The sequence below is a fragment of the Girardinichthys multiradiatus genome, chromosome 7 (assembly GCF_021462225.1).
Source record: "Girardinichthys multiradiatus isolate DD_20200921_A chromosome 7, DD_fGirMul_XY1, whole genome shotgun sequence".
Lineage (NCBI taxonomy): Eukaryota > Metazoa > Chordata > Actinopteri > Cyprinodontiformes > Goodeidae > Girardinichthys > Girardinichthys multiradiatus.
In genome coordinates, this window is record NC_061800.1 from 9,935,611 (window position 1) to 9,954,201 (window position 18,591).

The window sequence follows — 18,591 nt, forward strand, 5'->3', positions numbered from 1 at the left end:
GGCATCTCAGGAACACATTTACATTGTTTCAGATTCAGTAACTATAGTTTCATCTTGGTAGCAGGGATATATCACAATGACTTTGTCCTGTTATTTTTATTTGACTTTTTTTTGTGCCAGAAATGGTTCCTATAATGAGATTTTTTTTTATTGATATTGAAATAATGAAAATATGCCAGCCTGTAGAGCAGAATAAAATAATCAGTGAAATTGGGCAAATTGTCTGATTTCACCATGAAATCCAAACAATACAGCTACTAAAGAAGAAAACTGAGACATTGACTAATGGTATAATGGGCTTGTTTGAGAATGATAATAAGATATTCACAATAAAAAATGACAAAGTGAGGGGCACAGAATAGACAGTTTACAAAAACAACTTAGAGAAAGCAGCAAGAAATCGAAGACAGTGGAGAGCAGCCACAATGATGATGAGGAGGTGAGAGTAGAGAGACTGGCGGTGACCATGGAGACATTGAGCTACATGGATGACTCATCTCCTTCCCAATAATAAAGGCCAGTATCGGGTCGTCTCTCACCTGTCAGAATGGGGGAACCACAGAGAATCAGACAGAGGGAAGGCAGAATGCAAACACTCCTCCATGAGCTGGAATGCAGTGACGTTCATGATGGTCTGGGTCTAATCCCCTGAATTACAGATCTATTTCTGTTGGAACGCTTAGGAAGGAGCCTGAGGAGAACATGAAACCTCATCCACACACACACACTCACACACAACAAAAAACATGACCAATGAGTAAAAAAAAAGTAATTTTCTTTTACATTTCAATAAATTTAAAATTCTTTCAATTTACTGACACTAGCTAATAAGTAAAATAATATAATTAGTTTTTAGAAATCAATTTCCCTTAGAAAATTTGGATAAAGTTGATTTGTTTTTCTGTAAAGTTACAATTAAAACCCAGTTCACAATATGGGTAGATGTTTAATGTTTTTTTTTTTTTATCTTAGTTGGAAGTCTATAGGAAGATGAAAAATTGTGTTATTGATGGTTCTAATGATCTATTGATGCTAGATGGTAAAATAGATAAACATATGGTTATATAGTAAATACTGTCCTGTAAATAACAGCTTTAGATGTTTACATGTGTAGTACGTATTTTTGATTTTTTTTTTAACTATACAAAATGACATCGAAGCCCTCTTTGACTTTTGTCAAAGTGGGAAACCACAGCAGCGTGAGTTTTATGTCACTCTACATCTATTTTTCTTTTTCCTGACTTCCTTACTTTTTCCTGACTTTCACATCTATAGAGAGGACTTTAATGACTGACAGGGTAAAGGGTAAACATTGTCAAAGAAAACATCAGCCACAATTCATTTTAAAGGATTTTCAGCCTAGCACTTCTTTAGTCATGCTCTGGGTCTTTGCTGTTCTGATTTAATGTAGTTTATGTTGCCATGTTTACAACCTGCTGTTGCAGCATAGTGTTAAAGGTTTTTGTGTTTTTTTTTTGTAATCCAATAGATAGAGTACACACAGATTTGTTTCAAAAACAGAGAAAATATGTATCTTTAAAGCAGTGTAGCTGGAACATAAATTTGCTGTTGAATGAAGTAACTCATTACCTTCAGGCAGGTTTTTGTAAGTGATGGAAACAACATAGCCAAACTTGTCTCACTGCTTGTTAGCTGTGTGGTGACATGGGAGAAATGCATATAATCTGACCTAAATCATAAATCTTGAAAACATGTTTGCTTTAAGTTTCTTCTTTTAAATTGGATCTTTCTCTATTTTTTGTTCTTCATTATCGCATTCCTCTATATCACTTTCCTTAATGTATTTACTATGAAAAGGTGTACCGTTCATATTAATATTCAGTATTGTATTATATCACCTTCAATAGCTGAGTGGATTCCACACAAATTTGCATGACTATATTTAGTGACAGCTGCTACTATAGACGCAGGTGTGTGTGTGTGTGTGTGTGTGTAAACAGTTCGAGAAAGGTTTGAAAGTAACCGGTAATGTACTATTTAATGGAGTCATTACATTGATCACTGCTTGATCAGTGTGTTATTAGCCTACCGATGTGCAGCAAGTCTATTACAATCACCCCATAGTGCAACTATTATATTTACATGTGTAATAACAGTGCTTTATATCTGGTCCATCACTACATCAGCATTTCCTTTACCTAGAATGCTGTCATATAAACATTTTAAAGGTGGTGAAGGCTTCATGTAACCAAGTGTCCAGGTGGACCAGCAGCTTTTGAGTACTCTGTAAACCTATCAAATCAAGAACTAATCAGGCACGACTTTACTTCCTTTCGTACTTCGAAATAAAAGTCTCGAACATAATTCAGTTCAATTCAATTCAAAAATACTTTATTAATCCCAAAGGGAAATTAAATGTTGTTGTAGCTCATATTATGCAGATTTCTTCAAAGAGCCGTTGTAGATGCTGATGGCTGTGGGCAGGAAGGATCTCCCATAGTGGTTTGTCTTACAGCAGATCTAAAGAAGCATCTGACTGAAGAAACTCTGTTGTTGTAGGACAGTCTCATGAAGAGGATGCTCAGGGTTCTCCATAATGTTCTTCATTTTATGAAGCATCCTTCTTTGCACAATGATCTCCAGAGGCTCCAGAGGAGTCCCCAGAACAGAGCCAGCCTTCCTTATTAGCTTGTTGAGCTTTTTCAAGTCCCTGGCTCTGATGCTGCTTCCTGAGCAGATGATGGCCGAAGAGATCACTCTCCACAACAGATTACAGAAGATATGCAGCATCTTGCTGCAAACACTGAAGGTCCTAAGCTTCCTCAAGAAGTACAGTCTACTGTGTCCCTTCTTGTAGACGGCTTCACAGTTGCATCCCAACTCCAGTCTGTTGTCCAGGTGAACACCAAGATATTTATACTCCTCCACCACCTCCACTTTTGCATGATATGTCCCCTTTAACAAAGAATTCTAGAATTGTGTACGGTGGCCGGCGGGTGCAAAACACTTTTACAAGTACCGAAACATATTTACATTTCAGAAAACAAATTTACATTTCAGAAAACAAATTTACATTTCAGAAAACACTTTTACATTTCAGAAAACAAATTTACATTTCAGAAAACAAATTTACATTTCAGAAAATCAACCGGAAAGGGAATGTACCAACGCCGAGGACCCGGAAGTCAGCCTCAGTCGGTCTACAAATACGGCCTTCAAAGGATGCAGCCCCTGAGGCTAACTTCCGGGTCCTCGGCATTGGTACATTCTCTTTCCGGTTGATTTTCTGAAATGTAAATTTGTTTTCTGAAATGTAAATTTGTTTTCTGAAATGTAAAAGTGTTTTCTGAAATGTAAATTTGTTTTCTGAAATGTAAAAGTGTTTTCTGAAATGTAAATTTGTTTTCTGAAATGTAAATATGTTTCGCATCTTGTTAAATTGTTTTCTGAAATGTAAATTTGTTTTCTGAAATGTAAATTTGTTTTCTGAAATGTTAATTTGTTTCGGTACTTGTAAAAGTGTTTTGCACCCCCCGGCCAGCGTAATTGTGCCACTCAAGGTTGCAGCATGTTGGAGTAGCTCTGTTATTTTGATTATGATATATTCTTTTTTAAAAATTTAATTTAATTTGTTGATAATAATTGTTTTTTTGGATGAATGTTCACTTTGATATTGGATGCTGTGCAGCTGGAAGGGTTTTTGCTGATACCTTTTTCATTTTGAACATTGGGATGATGCTAAACAATAGCAACAACGTGGATTTTTACACCCGGGAGCAGCTGATTAATATCTCAAAGGCTCAAATGATACCTCAACTACAGCCCCAAGATAAGAGACAGCAAAGATGTGTACGGTAAGAAGCTGGAGAGCAAGCTCCAGCAAAACAAAATCAGAGATGTGTGATCAGGGATGAAGAAGATCACAGGCTTCAAGGAGGACGAACAAAGAACATTATGGAGAACCCCGAGCATCCTCTTGATCAGACTTTTATTTAACAACATAGTGTCTTTAGCCACTTCTTCGGGGCAGGTGCAGGAGATCCTTCATGCCCACAGCATAACATGACTTACAACATCGCTTTTTATTCTGGGATTAATAAAGTTTTTTGAACTGAATTGAGTTGAATTGAATTACCAAACTGAAGAATGTTATCTTCTTGGGTCCAGCCAGCAAAGTAAGAACAAATAAAAATAGAGGCTACAACACTTAAAAGATGTTTATCTAACAAGGATACCATTTGTGTAAAAACGATTTAAATAGAACCATGTAGAGGAGTACAGAAAAGCATCGTTGTCCCAAAAGAGTTATGTAGTGCGAGGTATGTGTGAGAATATTAAAGTGAAATTGTAGAAGTCAAACTAAGAGAAAATTACCACCTGTTAACTGAACCACATAGCGAAAACATGTTCATTAAGATTAGTTTTTCTGTTTTTGTGTTGCAAGAGCTAGAACAGTATGTGATATAAAGTTGCTGATTTAGTTGCACTTATGACCAAAATGACAAGGCTGAACCAATGAAAACACAACAGCATTTAAATTCACTATTCTGTTGACAAAACCAGTAAAATATTATGGAATATTTTCCAAGACCTAATTCAAGTCCAGATCAACAAATAATTAGCATCCTTCCAAAGATGATTTGCTAACTTAGATGGGATAAGGCTGTAGATCTATTTAAATTAACATTGGCCTGAATTAAACAGATTAACAGAATTTAAAAAAAAGTTTGTAAAGTGCCAAATCAGGATGTCTAGACAACTGGGTCTGAGCATCTCCAAAACACAAATGTAACAAAAAGATCATGCTTCAAAGTGGTCCGATTCAATAGATTAATTACTTAATTAGCTGGTTCTGATTCAACAAAGTGAACATTCACTGTTGTTGTATTTTTCTTACATGCTTTTCTAATTGCTTGCGGTTTGAACTGGGCTTTGTTTGGGTGACAGTGTCTGGTAAATGCTTTTAGTTGAGTCTCTCCCCATCATTTTTGTAGCATGCATATATTGTCATTTTAAACTAAGCATTAAAAACAGGCTAATTTATAAAGTATAGTTAATTTCTTTTTTTAGAAAAAATGCTATTTAATTGGTCCTGTGGTGATTAATATTTTCCCACTTTTTCCTGCTTCATCCCTTTGTAGATATTGTTGTTGCACACACACTTACCGTGTTTGATTCCACAGATATTTTACTTTACTTTTACTTTTTCTTCCTGTCTTCCTGCTCTTCCTCTGCAGATTACAAGTGGCCTCTTCCCTCTGACCTTTGTCCAATCTGGATCTACCTGGATGTCCTATTTTCCACAGCGTCTATCATGCATCTCTGCGCCATTTCACTGGATCGATACATTGCCATAAGAAACCCAATCCACCATAGTCGCTTCAATTCTCACACTAAGGCTCGCATCAAGATCATGGCAGTATGGACCATCTCAGTGGGTGAGTACACTCACGAATCAACAAATTGGCAAAAAAGGAAGGATTTGTTTCTCAGCTATTTAAATCAAATCAAACCAACGTAGAAGGTCAAATCTCCCACTTTTTATGATGTCTTCAAGTAGCTTAAGGGTCAGAGTCCGTCTGATCAGCATAATAAAGAGCTGCAGAGGAAGTTTCTAAAGTCTTACCTCAGCTGATTTGTTATATTCATGGAGGACATTTTCTGATGGAAAAATTCCTCCTTACAAAGCAGCATGAGAAGACATGCATAAGTTGTGAAAGCAAAAACAATGAATTGAAGTTTTTCCAGAATCAAAAACTATGATTTTGGCCTATTCATTGAAAGAAAAAAAAAACAGGTAGGGTGTAATTTCACGCACTATCATTGCCTTATTTGAATTCAGGGAATTACTCGAAGTTAGGAAGTATTCATTAATTGAAGTATCTAAACTATTCCAAAGTTGTGGACTTAATCTGGGATAGACTTCGAACAGTCTGGAACCAGACAGACTAAAGAAGATAATGTAACCTGACCCAAACTGCTGTCGGCATCATGCAGAGAGCATTAACACCGGCAGCAGACCAGTGTTCTGTCAGGGCATGGAGGAACAAGAAAAAAATATATATATATATACATATTTTTTATTATTATTATTTTATTTTTTATTTTTATTTGTTTCCTTGGGCTTGTTTCTACAGTACCTGATGTTACTCGTGAGTTTGTTAAACAGCTTTTCTACACAAACTGTCCACATGAACAAGTTTCTTACAACGTAGCACTCCTGTTCCTGCTTTAATTTTGCAAGAATTTGTTAAAATGTCATTAAAAAACTATTCATAAGTAAATGAAAGTGTGTGGAATGATACTGAGGAAATGCACAGTTTTAAATAGTAGTTTATCAGAGAAGGGCATACGACGAATAACACTGTTGAAAACAATAACATATTCTATTTCCAAGCTCTACTTATATAAAAAAGAATGTAAACTATGTATATTAAACAAAAACACTAGTAAACATTTTAATTTAAAACACGCTAAAATAAATGAATATTATTTCAAAATGTAATGTTATTTCAAAAGGTATAGTTAAAAAAACTGCTAAGAAAGACATATTAAGCCCTTGCTGCCACCCTACCAGTGCCTTTACTTTTCAGCCTTGACCCAGCAGACGGTTTAGAAATAGTTTAAGGGACTAACTTATGCCCTGATCCTATGCACATCCTGTCCTGCACATATGAAATGGATGTAAATCTGTGTAAGGTCACAAGAGACCTTACATTGATGTTTAGGGTTATTTACGCTGAAGACACTGTTGCACCATGGTTCATTACAGATATCAATTCATGTGAAAAACATGGTCCAAAATTAGATGTCTTTAGTGCAACCTGGCAAGGTGGTATGTTTTTGTTAAAAATAAAAACTGCAAATGAAAAGTAAGCATAAATGAATAATAACTTCACTTCATGCTACTCTCTCAGTTCTCCCATAGCATTAGATCATTAGTCTATAAATATTTTTTTATAGAAGAATAATGCGGTCTGATATTAGCTTTTGCATATGAGGCCGTTTTCTTGCTTTTCGTGGCAATGGACATAAATAAGCAGAAAATGTAATGTTGTGCTAGCAGGTGAAGCTGTCCATTCATACCGTGATGGAATTGGTGGGAAAGACGAGGAGAGCAAAAGTTCTTTCTGTATGCAATCACCAGGGGGAAAAATAGGGAACGTGATCAACATCACAAAGATAGGATAGGAATCTGGAGGGTTAATTTAATCTCTCCCTTTCAGTCTGCTGTACTTTCATTGACTACTAAGTCTGTGTGAGGTAATTTTTGTAATTTGTACCTCCCCACTATGATCAGCAACGACTCTGTGGATGTCCACAATCAGGCCCAATCACATTGACTGTGCTTATACACAGCAACAATAAACCTCCTCTGGAAGGGATGAGGCAAACACACAGTTATAGAAAACCGAGTCGGAGGCAATTTAAAAAAAAAGTCAACTGTGGGAATATCTGCTGTTTTCCTCATTTTAATAACTTATATCTCAGGGGTCACAAGAACAATGTTTATTTCCAAGAGAAAAAAAAAATCACTTTATTTCATACGTTCAGTTCTCTTCTTCTCTAGTTACCTGACCAGCACATTGTTCCCCCAAGAGATTGTAGCTAAAACTGTATGTCTCTGAGTGAAACTGCGGTTCAACAAACCAGAAATAGTATGAATACAGGTGAGAAGTACCTTACAACAAAAACAACACCCTAAAAAATATTGGACCTTAGTTTCCTATCATTATTTACCAAATACAAGTTTTTATATAATTAGTAAAAATGGAACCCCTCCTTGAACCACCACCTTAACGTGGTGCAGGGGTTTGAGTGCTCAAATGATCCTAGAGGCTATGTTGCCTGGAGCCTAAATGCCCCTGGTAGGGTCTCCCATGGCAAACAGGCTCTAGGTGATGGGTCAGACAAAGAGTGGTTCAAGAATCCCTCATGAAGAATAAAATATCGAGGCACGTGACGTCGCCCGGTACGGCAGAGCCAGGGTCCCACCCTGGAGCCAGGCCTGGGGTCGGGACTTGTCGGAGAGTGCCTGGTGGCTGGATTGCTCCTCGCGGGACCCGGCCGGGCCAAGCCCGAACGAGAGACGCGAGGCCATCCCCCAGTGGGCCCACCACCTGCAGGGGGAACCGTGAGGGACCGGTGCAAAGAGGATTGGGTGGCGGACGAAGGTGGAGACCTCAGCGGCCCGATCCCCGGATGCTTAGGCTGGCTCTAGGGACGTGGAATGTCACCTCGCTGGGGGGGAAGGAGCCTGAGCTTGTGCGGGAGGTCGAGAGATATTGACTAGAAATAGTCGGGCTCGCCTCCACGCACAGCGTGGGCTCTGGAACCCATCTCCTTGAGAGGGGTTGGACTCTGTTCTACTCTGAAGTGGCCCACGGGGAGAGGCGGCAGGCTGGTGTGGGTTTGCTTGTTGCCCCCCAGCTCAGCCGCTTCGTGTTGGGGTTTACCCCAGTGGATGAGAGGGTCGTATCCCTGCGCCTTCGGGTTGGGGAGAGGTCTCTGACTATCATTTCAGCCTACGGGCCGAGTGGCAGTGCAGAGTACCCGGCCTTCTTGGCATCCCTGTCGGGGGTGCTGGATAGTGCCCCTCCCGGGGACTCCATTATTCTGCTGGGGGACTTCAACGCCCACGTGGGGAACGACAGTGACACCTGGAGAGGCGTGATCGGGAGGAATGGCCTCCCCGATCTGAATCAGAGTGGTGTTTTGTTATTGGACTTCTGTGCTAGTCACGGATTGTCCATAACGAACACCATGTTCAAACATAAGGGTGTCCATCAGTGGACTTGGCACCAGGACACCCTAGGCAGGAGGTCGATGATCGACTTTGTTGTCGTATAATCAGACCTTCGGCCGCATGTTTTGGACACTCGGGTGAAGAGAGGGGCTGAGCTGTCCACTGATCATCACCTGGTGGTGAGTTGGATCCGCTGGAGGAGGAGAAAGTCGGACAGACTTGGCAGGCCCAAGCGCATAGTGAGGGTCTGCTGGGAACGCCTGGCAGAGCCCTCGGCCAGGGATGTATTCAACTCCCACCTCCGGGAGAGCTTCGACCAGATCCCGGGGGATGTTGGAGACATAGAGTCCGAGTGGACCATGTTCTCCGCATCTATTGTCGATGCTGCTGCCCGTAGCTGTGGCCGTAAGGTCTGCGGTGCCTGCTACGGCGGCAATCCCAGAACCCGGTGGTGGACACCGGCAGTAAGGGTTGCTGTTAAGCTGAAGAAGGAGTCCTATCGGCTGTGGTTGGCTTGTGGGACTCCTGAGGCGGCTGACGGGTACCGTGAGGCCAAGCGTGCTGCGGCCCGGGCTGTGGCAGAGGCAAAAACTCGGACCTGGGAGGAGTTCGGTGAGGCCATGGAGAAGGACTACCGGTTGGCCTCGAAGCGATTCTGGCAAACCGTCCGTCGCCTCAGGAGGGGGAAGCAGTGCTTCGCCAACACTGTTTACAGTGGGGGGGGGAGACTGCTGACCTCGACTGAGGACATTATCGGGCGGTGGAAGGAGTACTTCGAGGATCTCCTCAATCCTGCCATCACGCATTCCGTGGTGGAAACAGAGGCTGGGGACTCGGGGTTGAACTCTTTCATCACCCAGGCTGAAGTCACCGAGGTGGTTAAAAAGCTCCGCGGTGGCAAGGCTTCGGGGGTGGATGAGATCCGCCCTGAGTACCTAGAGTCTCTGGATGTTGTAGTGCTGTCATGGTTGACACGTCTCTTCAACATTGCGTGGCGGTGTGTTCCAACTACAGGGGGATCACACTCCTCAGCCTCCCTGGTAAGGCCTACGCCAGGGTATTGGAGAGGAGAGTCCGACCGATAGTCGAACCTCGGCTTCAGGAGGAGCAGTGTGGTTTTCGTCCCGGCTGTGGAAAACTGGACCAGCTCTATACCCTCTACAGGGTGCTCGAGGGTTCATGGGAGTTTGCCCAACCGGTTCACATGTGTTTTGTGGACCTGGAGAAGGCATTCGACTGTGTCCCTCGTGATGCCCTGTGGGGGGTGCTCCAGGAGTATGGAATCGGGGGCCCTTTACTAGGGGCCATCCGGTCCCTGTACGAGCGGAGCAGGAGTTTGGTCCGCATTGCCGGCACTAAGTCGGACCTGTTCCCAGTGCATGTTGGACTCCGGCAGGGCTGCCCTTTGTCACCGGTCCTGTTCATAACTTTTATGGACAAGATTTCTAGACGCAGCCAAGGGCCGGAGGGGGTCGGGTTTGGGGACCAGTGGATTTCGTCTCTTCTTTTTGCAGATGACGTGGTCCTGCTGGCCCCCTCTAGCCAAGACCTACAGCATGCGTTGTGGCGGTTCGCAGCCGAGTGTGAAGCGGCTGGGATGAGGATCACCTCCTCCAAGTCCGAGGCCATGGTACTCGACCGGAAAAGTGTGGCTTGTCCTCTTCAGGTTGGAGGGGAGTTCCTGCCTCAAGTGGAGGAGTTTAAGTATCTCGGGGTCTTGTTCACGAGTGAGGGAAGAATGGAGCGGGAGATCGACAGACGGATCGGTGCGGCTGCCACAGTAATGCGGGCGCTGTGCCGGTCCGTTGTGGTGAAGAGAGAGCTGATCCGAAAAGCAAAGCTCTCAATTTACCAGTCGGTCTACGTTCCTACCCTCACCTATGGCCATGAACTTTGGGTCATGACCGAAAGAACGAGATCCCAGATACAAGCGGCTGAAATGAGCTTCCTCCGTAGGGTTGCCGGGCACTCCCTTAGAAATAGGGTGAGGAGCTCGGCCATCCGGGAGGGGCTCGGAGTAGAGCCGCTGCTCCTCCACATCGAGAGGAGCCAGTTGAGGTGGCTCGGGCATCTATACCAGATGCCTCCTGGACGCCTTCCTCGGGAGGTGTTCCAGTTACGTCCCACCGGGAGGAGGCCTATGGGACGGCCCAGGACACGCTGGAGGGACTATGTCTCTCGGCTGGCCTGGGAACGCCTCTGGCTCCCCCTGGAGGAACTGGAGGAGGTGTCTGGAGAGAGGGACGTCTGGGCGTCTCTGTTGAGTCTGCTGCCCCCGCGACCCGGTCCCGGATAAGCGGAAGACGACGAGTTTGAGTACGAGGAAAAATGGAAGCATGCTTAATACCTTCTCGGGGCTCCTTTTCCATAAATTATTGGATCAATGCGGGTGGCATGGCGTGGAGGTGATCAGCCTGGGGCACTGAAGCATTGAGGTGTAATGCTTTTATAGCAGCCTTCAGGTCATCTGCATTGTTGGGTCTGGTGTCTCATTTTCCGCTTGACAGTACTCCATAGTGTCTTTGTTTAGGTCAGGCCAGTCAACCAAAGTCAAACCATGGTCATTAGAGCAGATATTCTATTTTTTGTCAGTGTGGGACAGTCCAGAAATGAGCATCTCCATGAAATTTCTCAGTAGAGGGAAGCATGGAGTGCTCTAAAATTCCTGGCAGCCAGCTGTGCTGACTTTGGATTTGATAAACACAGCAGATGAAATTGCAACCCAAATCAAACTTCACACTGGACCTCAAGTATCTTGGATTCTGTGCCTCTCCACTCTTCCTCCAGACTCTGAAAACCTGATTTCCACATAAAATGAAAACATTCTTAAAAAGAGAACTTTGGACCAGTGAATAACAGTCCAGTTCTTTTTCTCTTTAGCTAAGATAAGATGCTTCTGATATTGTCTCTAGTTCAGGAGGAGCTTAACACAATAAACTAGACTGCTCTGGGCTAGTCCTGGGTACATGTGTGTTTGGTGGTTTTTGAGGCAGAATGTTTCTGCCTTACAAGCCTTGTGAATCTCTACCAAATTCTTGAATCAGATTTTCCACACAATGCTTTTAGGCTGTAGATAGCAATGTTACTTGCGCAGCTTTTTCAGACACATTTTCCTTCCACTCACTGTTCCCTTAATATACTTGGAAAGAGCACATAAGCAGTCAGTTTCTTCAACAATTGCCTTTTTTTAATGTGTCTTGTCCAGCAGAATAGCTTTCAGAATTGTTGTCTGAGTGCCAAGAATAAGCCCAACAGATTTACTTTCAAGTGGAGCGATATGCCATTAGCTGTAATGCTCCACTTGATATTACATATATATATATATATATATATATATATATATATATATATGCACAGCTCAAAAAAATAAAGGGAACACTCAAATAATACATCCTAGATTTGAATGAATGAAATATCCTCATTGAATACTTTGTTCTGTACAAAGTTGAATGTGCTGACAACAAAATCACCAATGGAAATCAAATGGTAAATGGACTGAACTTATATAGCACTTTTCCAGTCATACAGACCGCTCAAAGCGCTTTACACTAGAGCCACATTCACCCAATCGCACTCACTAACGCTCACACATTCATAAACCAATACGCAGATCGGTAGGCAACTTGAGGTTCAGTGCCTTGCCCAGGGGCACATCGACATATGGCAGGAGGAAGCTGGAATCAAACCCACAACCTTCTGATTGCAAGACAAATACTCTTCCTACTGAGCCAGAGTCACACACAAAATTAAAGTGGAAAAATACACTACAGGCTGATCCAACTTTGATGTAATGTCCTTAAAACAAGTCAAAATGAGGCTCAGTATTGTGTGTGGCCTCCACGTGCCTGTATGACCTCCCTGCTTAATTAGTCTTTGGGAGATTTAATTTTTCTAACTAAATAGCTGAAATAAATAAACCTTCACTAATGTTTGAGGTACACCTGTAGTTGGTAACTCTTCTAAAACAGAAAAGCTAATTTTTAATTGACAACATTTAGCTAAATAATGAAGAATTTAGTTGCAATGTAGAACAGTTGGTAGCACTGTTGCCTTGCAGTAATAAGGTACTGGGTTTGAATTCTGGCCTGAGGTCTTTCTGCATGGAGTTTCCAGTTGAGTGTGCGTATGCCTGGTTGCCTCTGTCTCGCTTTGTGATGGACTTTACAAGGGTGTATCCCACCACTTGCCCAATGACCGCCCTATACCCACAACAACCCTGAGGATGGATGGATGGATGGATGGATGGATGGAGCATTTCAGCATATGATTGAAGTTTGTAGACAGCATTATTAGGACAACTCATGTCCAACCCAAAAAACAGGTTAGTGCTGAGTTTTCTTGTAAATGAAAAATACATGGCTTGGTTATAATTTTATAAGTTATAATTTCTAAAATTTGTTTTGGAAGTTGGTTATTTGGTAATTTAAACAAGCGTAAATATTAGAAGCCTGATGTTGTTTTGTGCCAGACTAAATCTGCATAATCTCATTATTTTAGGTTAACAGAAACATTCTCTCACAGAGGAACTTAGTGAAGAAGTTTAAAAAGAGATGGAAATAAGGCAAAAGGTAGATTACATCTAATGAATATTTTATTGGGAATTCTAATACACAGTCCATTTTAATTATTTTAAGTATGTCAATTTGGCAGCTCTATTTTATGTCCAATTAAGTAAGTTCAAAGAAATAATTGTGCATGCATAAGTTAAACAGTGACTCCTCACACTGATCACTATCAAAGGAAGAAAGAAGGGGTAAAGCCAAAGATAGAAAGAAGAGCAGGACCTTGGAGCAAACTGCAACCAGAAACAGCTTTCCTCAGACTCATTTTCATATTGAACCTGACAATACACATTTCATTCAATGTGTTTTCTCTAAACTTTATTGACCATATGCACAGGAACTAATTCTTCAGTCAGTCATCAACCTCAGCTTAATTCCTCCAATCTCCCCGACAGCCCCGGGGTCTGCTTTGCATTGCCTTCACTTCATTACTGCTGTCATTCGGAGCTGCTGGGGCTGCTAATGACCAACTCATGCCAGAGCTGAGGAGAGCTAAATTAGGCCTTCCTTCCTGGTCCTGATCCAGAGTATGATAACTGGGATCAGTTCATTATTTACAGGATCCCCTTAATGAATTGTTACATTCAATACAATTTCAAAGTTTCTGTTTCTTTTGAGGATAATTTTGGCTCTCTTGACCAGTGTTCTCTGACTTCAGTCCAGTCGATGACATATCCACTGGTAATAATGGAAAGGTACTCCAAATCCACCACAGATACTGTATATTTAAAAAAAAAAAAAAAGGTTCTGCTCATTTTTGGCCCCCATCTTGTCTACTTTGCAGAATAAAAGCTTAGAACACACCATTCCTGACAAAGTGACTCAGATACAGTGTGGTGTAGAAGAAATACTGTACAACAGACTGTATAGCATTTCTGTGAGAACTTTGCTCCTGCCTTACACACATATATTTTATGCATGCTTTAGGTTCATGCTTTAGTTACTTGTAACAGATTTCTAGGAGACTCTACAGAACACCGTTTGTTTTGGTTGGAGCACAGTGTGCATGTTAATGCTCAGGTTCCCTCAGCTGCAAATCAAACCACTTCCTTTTACTTTGCCAATCCCTCTCACAGAAAATATGCATGCTATTGTTGTTACTTTGACTTTCCAATAGCCTGTTATAAACACAGCAAATTCATAGAATTAATTAGTAACAGTATATGCCAAATTGTCAGCATGTGACTTCACCTAGTAAAGAAAGTTTTGTGGATATCAGAGTGTGTATCTTTTGTTTTAGTAAGAAGGAAAGTAGTCCTTGATGTGCCCTGTTGTTAGGGCTGACTTCACAGTCTTTTTAAAGTATCTGAAATGTATTTGATCATTTCAGTTCAATTTAAAAATGTTTGGCATCAGACCCACCTTAGAATTAGACATGGATAAAAATGCTTGTTATGGAGCAGTAAAACCCTGACTGAGATATGCTACCCTGATTACAAGCTATCTACAGATTTGTGGAATTTTTGCTCTATTTAGAGAAAAAATGAAGAAAAAGGGGATTCTTGCTTTCTCAAAATATCGCTGAAATTTAACTATCTGTAACTAAAACTTCTTGTCTCGTATTATGAGAAAACAGTGAGTTTTGATGACCTTTACCTCCTCCCTATAATTCTTGGCTCCTACTCTACACTTTGCATATTCAAGAACTTGGATATGGCTATTGTGATTAGTCTACAGATATATAAAGCAAAGTTCTGCTTGTATGGAAGGTATGATACAATGCAAAAGCATCAAAAAAGCAAGCACCATAGAGCTGAGTTTAACCTCTGGTCGAGTAAATGCGAGAAAAAAAAAACAACAGGCATCAATGAAAACATATTGACAAATCATGTCATTTGTTATTAATGCATGTGGATACAGGGTTTCTTGAAAATGGAACAAAAGAAAATAATGGTCCCTGGCAGCCTTGTTGTGGGACAATGATCAGGGTTGGTTTTTTTTTTAGATGTTTATAAAAAATGTTTATGTGACATTATCCTTATGTGACATTATCCAATAAAACATATTTAGTGGTCCCACAAAATGTGCAAAGACTGCTTGTTTCATGAAGTCATAAAAAAGCCTTATTTTTGTCCTGGAAGGATACCTGATAGAACTCAATATATCAGCATAAAATAATAGGGAAACTATTTACAACCCATCCCTACAGAATACCAATGAAACACACACAGCAGGACATTGCCACAGTTTGACAAAAAGGGGAAGAACAAACAAGCAAGCTGTAGCAGGTGCAGACTAAATACAGATTTTAAAAACTTCATGGCAGAAAGTAAAACCTGCCTGCTGCCAGAGCTGTAAAGTCAACAAATACAGAAAACAACAAAAAAAGGAGAATCAAGGTGGGACAGGAAGTGGGGGAATGAGAATGATCCAGCTGAGAGCAGAGGAAACAGGCACAAAATACAGCGTGGTGAGGAAATTACTGGGAAATGAAGAAGAGGTGTGGCAATCAGCGAACAAAGGTCTGGTGGGACATGATTAGGAGTTAAACTAATTGAAGTGAACAAAGTCAAATACTATTCCAAATCAAATAGGAAACACAGCTTGGTTGAACACAGGAAATAGACACGGGGATAAAACCTAACAAACAGAGAACACAAGAGGTGTTTTTTTCTTTTTTCTTTTTATTCCTTTGGTTAAATAACTGCTGTGATTTAGTTGTTATTAAAAAAGCTTAAATTGTATCAAATCATGTCTGTTATCTGAGTTATATTCTTTATTGTTGATTTACACTTCAAAAAAATTTATCTTTCCCAAGACCAAGAATTGTATAAACAGATGTGCCCTATCATTTATTGCTAAGGGTATTGAAGTTTAAATGCATGTTTTTGCCTTGAAAGTACAACATCAATCTAAAAGCTTTCTAATTTACCAACTGTGGTTTGCACTGCTCTGCATAATGGACAAAAACAGCACTATGTTCCTTAAATAGCTCTCAGTTTGATCCAGACAAACACTATGTTTAATTTGCTGAGGTTTGATAATTTTGGCTTTATTTAGCTGACTAACACAAGTCGCATTGACATTTTCATTCATTTATCTACCTTTCTTCTTCTTTCTTCTTTTGCCTTTAAGATGTTTGAAACCTGTTTTCATATCACAGTCAGAATTCCATTAACTTTCTATCATAGGTGCTCATTTCTGTAGATTCCTCAAAAATGGGTCATGTAAAATATAGAATATTAACACCATGTTAAGACAGTCTCGCTTTAATGCCCCTTTTAAGGGGTCTTTAACCTTGGTAAATGTATATATAGTCCATAAGTCCATTACCCTAAAGCAAATTATCGTTTCAGTTTAAGGTACCTGTTAAAATAAAATATTTTATCATGTCTTCAGTAAGCACTACTCCTAACCTTCCCAAGGTGTCTGCACTGTTGCCTGGCTTGATAATTGTGTCATTCTTTGCCCTTAGCCTACAGTCTCTTCACAGGAATATCTTTATCTACGTGTCAAATTCATCTACTGGGTCTAGTTTTCAATTGTTCACTTAACATAAAGGGGGAATATTACTATAGCAGTTACCCTGAGCCCAGGATCAAACCTAATACATTTTAATTAATTGAAATAAATATCACATTGATTACTCTTGTGTTATGTTGCATAACTTTCTCGACAGCTCCATGTTAACAACATTTTCAGGCAAGAGAAGGTTCCACAAGACCTAAAGAAATGCTGTGCAGGCTGGGACGAGGGGTCGGGGTCTGGGCCAGGTCCTTCAGGTTCGGGCAGTGCCGGCATTAGCTTAGGACCCCATCAAATGTGGGGCCTACACTCCCTGCCAGTGGCTGGTGTCTCTGCCCGCTGGTGCATTGGTGATTTTTGCATTCAGACTGGGGATTTTGATGTGTGCCGAGTCACTCCCAGTGGGGTGCAGTGGCCCCAGCAGCGGTCTTCCCAGGGTTCTTGTGCTCTGGGGGGCTTTTGGATGTCTGTGGCTCAGATCTCCTCTGTGTCTGTCTCAGGTCCAGGGAGGCAGGTCTGTGACTCCTCACGCTCGCTATTGCATATTTTTATGAAGAAACCTTGCATACACAAGTGCGCTCACACATACACTCACAGGTATTTGGATTCAGATGTTAACAGATACCCAGATTTTCTATATTGAGCCACAGTTAGCACCGGATACATCTTCCATTCATTAGTATCGTGCACTTTTCGATAACATTGCTGTTTATTTTATATGTTTCTGCAGGTGTAGAAGCAGTCTTCTATGGTGTTATCTTGTTTTCATTGACCGTTTCTCTCCTTTATTCTTTTCTAACTTTTTCCTTTTTTCTGACATCTCTCTCTCTCTTTCTTACTTCCTTTTTTTTTCCTTTTTGTTTCTGTTTCCGTGTCCATTGTAATTGAAATAATCCCAAAGCAAAGAGCTTCATCTTGGCACTCAGACAACAATTCTGAGTGCTACTGTGCTGAACAGGACACTTGATGCTGTTTCAGATAACTTTTTTTTAATGCAAGACAAGTTTATAAAAGGACAATGTATCACATTTTTGCTGTATATAAGAAAGGAAGCACAGTTGAAGAGAAATTACATCAACAGCAAGAAATGCCTAAAGGTTTACCCTGAAACTGTATATAAAAGAAGAATATGTAAATAGCTCATTTTGGACAAAGAAAACAATTACTGAAATACTGAAAAACATTGGCATATTAGGTCTAGATGGTTCAATACAAATAAGCAACTGTTGGGAGTATGATTATTGATTGAATAATCTTGATCAATAATTATAATTACAAATCATAATCTGACAAAATCAATTTCTTAACCATAAATCCTCATTTACGAATCGAGACCAGAGAGGTTTCTGGTGTTGTAATTGTGGCTCTGACAATTACAACCGTTAAATTCTCCGTAATAGTTAATAACTATTGCTGGAGATGTCACTGTTTAATCGACCGTTTCTGCCGAAACGTGTGGAACTTGAACCTTATTTTGACTGACACATCACTTTTTGCACACAATGAAACACCAAACGCTCTCTCTTTATCTATGTGAATATTTATTGTCACCTACTCAACATGCAAAATTCTACACACACAGGGGTAAACACATCTAAATAAGCAAAATCAACAAGCGGTAGTGGGTATGTATCGAGTCAACCAGCAGTTTATGGCACAACAGAGGAAAGGAGAGGATATGAAAAGGGGGGTGTGGTGATGACTGGTGGGGGGTTGGAGCGCAGCTTAGAGTGTCTTTTATGATCTTCTGATCATAAAACTTCCCCCTTTACTCCTGAACACAAAGGATTGATAACTTTTGGTGGCAAGCTAGCACAGTGAGATTGAAGACAAAGGTAAAATGGATAATTTTACCAT

The 18,591-nt window shown here is 40.8% G+C and overlaps 1 protein-coding gene across 1 annotated transcript in view; it reads left to right on the forward strand.

Annotated features, from left to right (window-relative positions):
• LOC124871996 (5-hydroxytryptamine receptor 2A-like) overlaps positions 1-18,591 on the forward strand; it is a 138,316-nt gene that overhangs the window by 88,951 nt on the left and 30,774 nt on the right. The window contains exon 2 of the mRNA XM_047371653.1: positions 5,199-5,399. Coding sequence (XP_047227609.1) covers positions 5,199-5,399 — 201 coding nt within the window. The remainder of the gene's footprint in view (positions 1-5,198; positions 5,400-18,591) is intronic.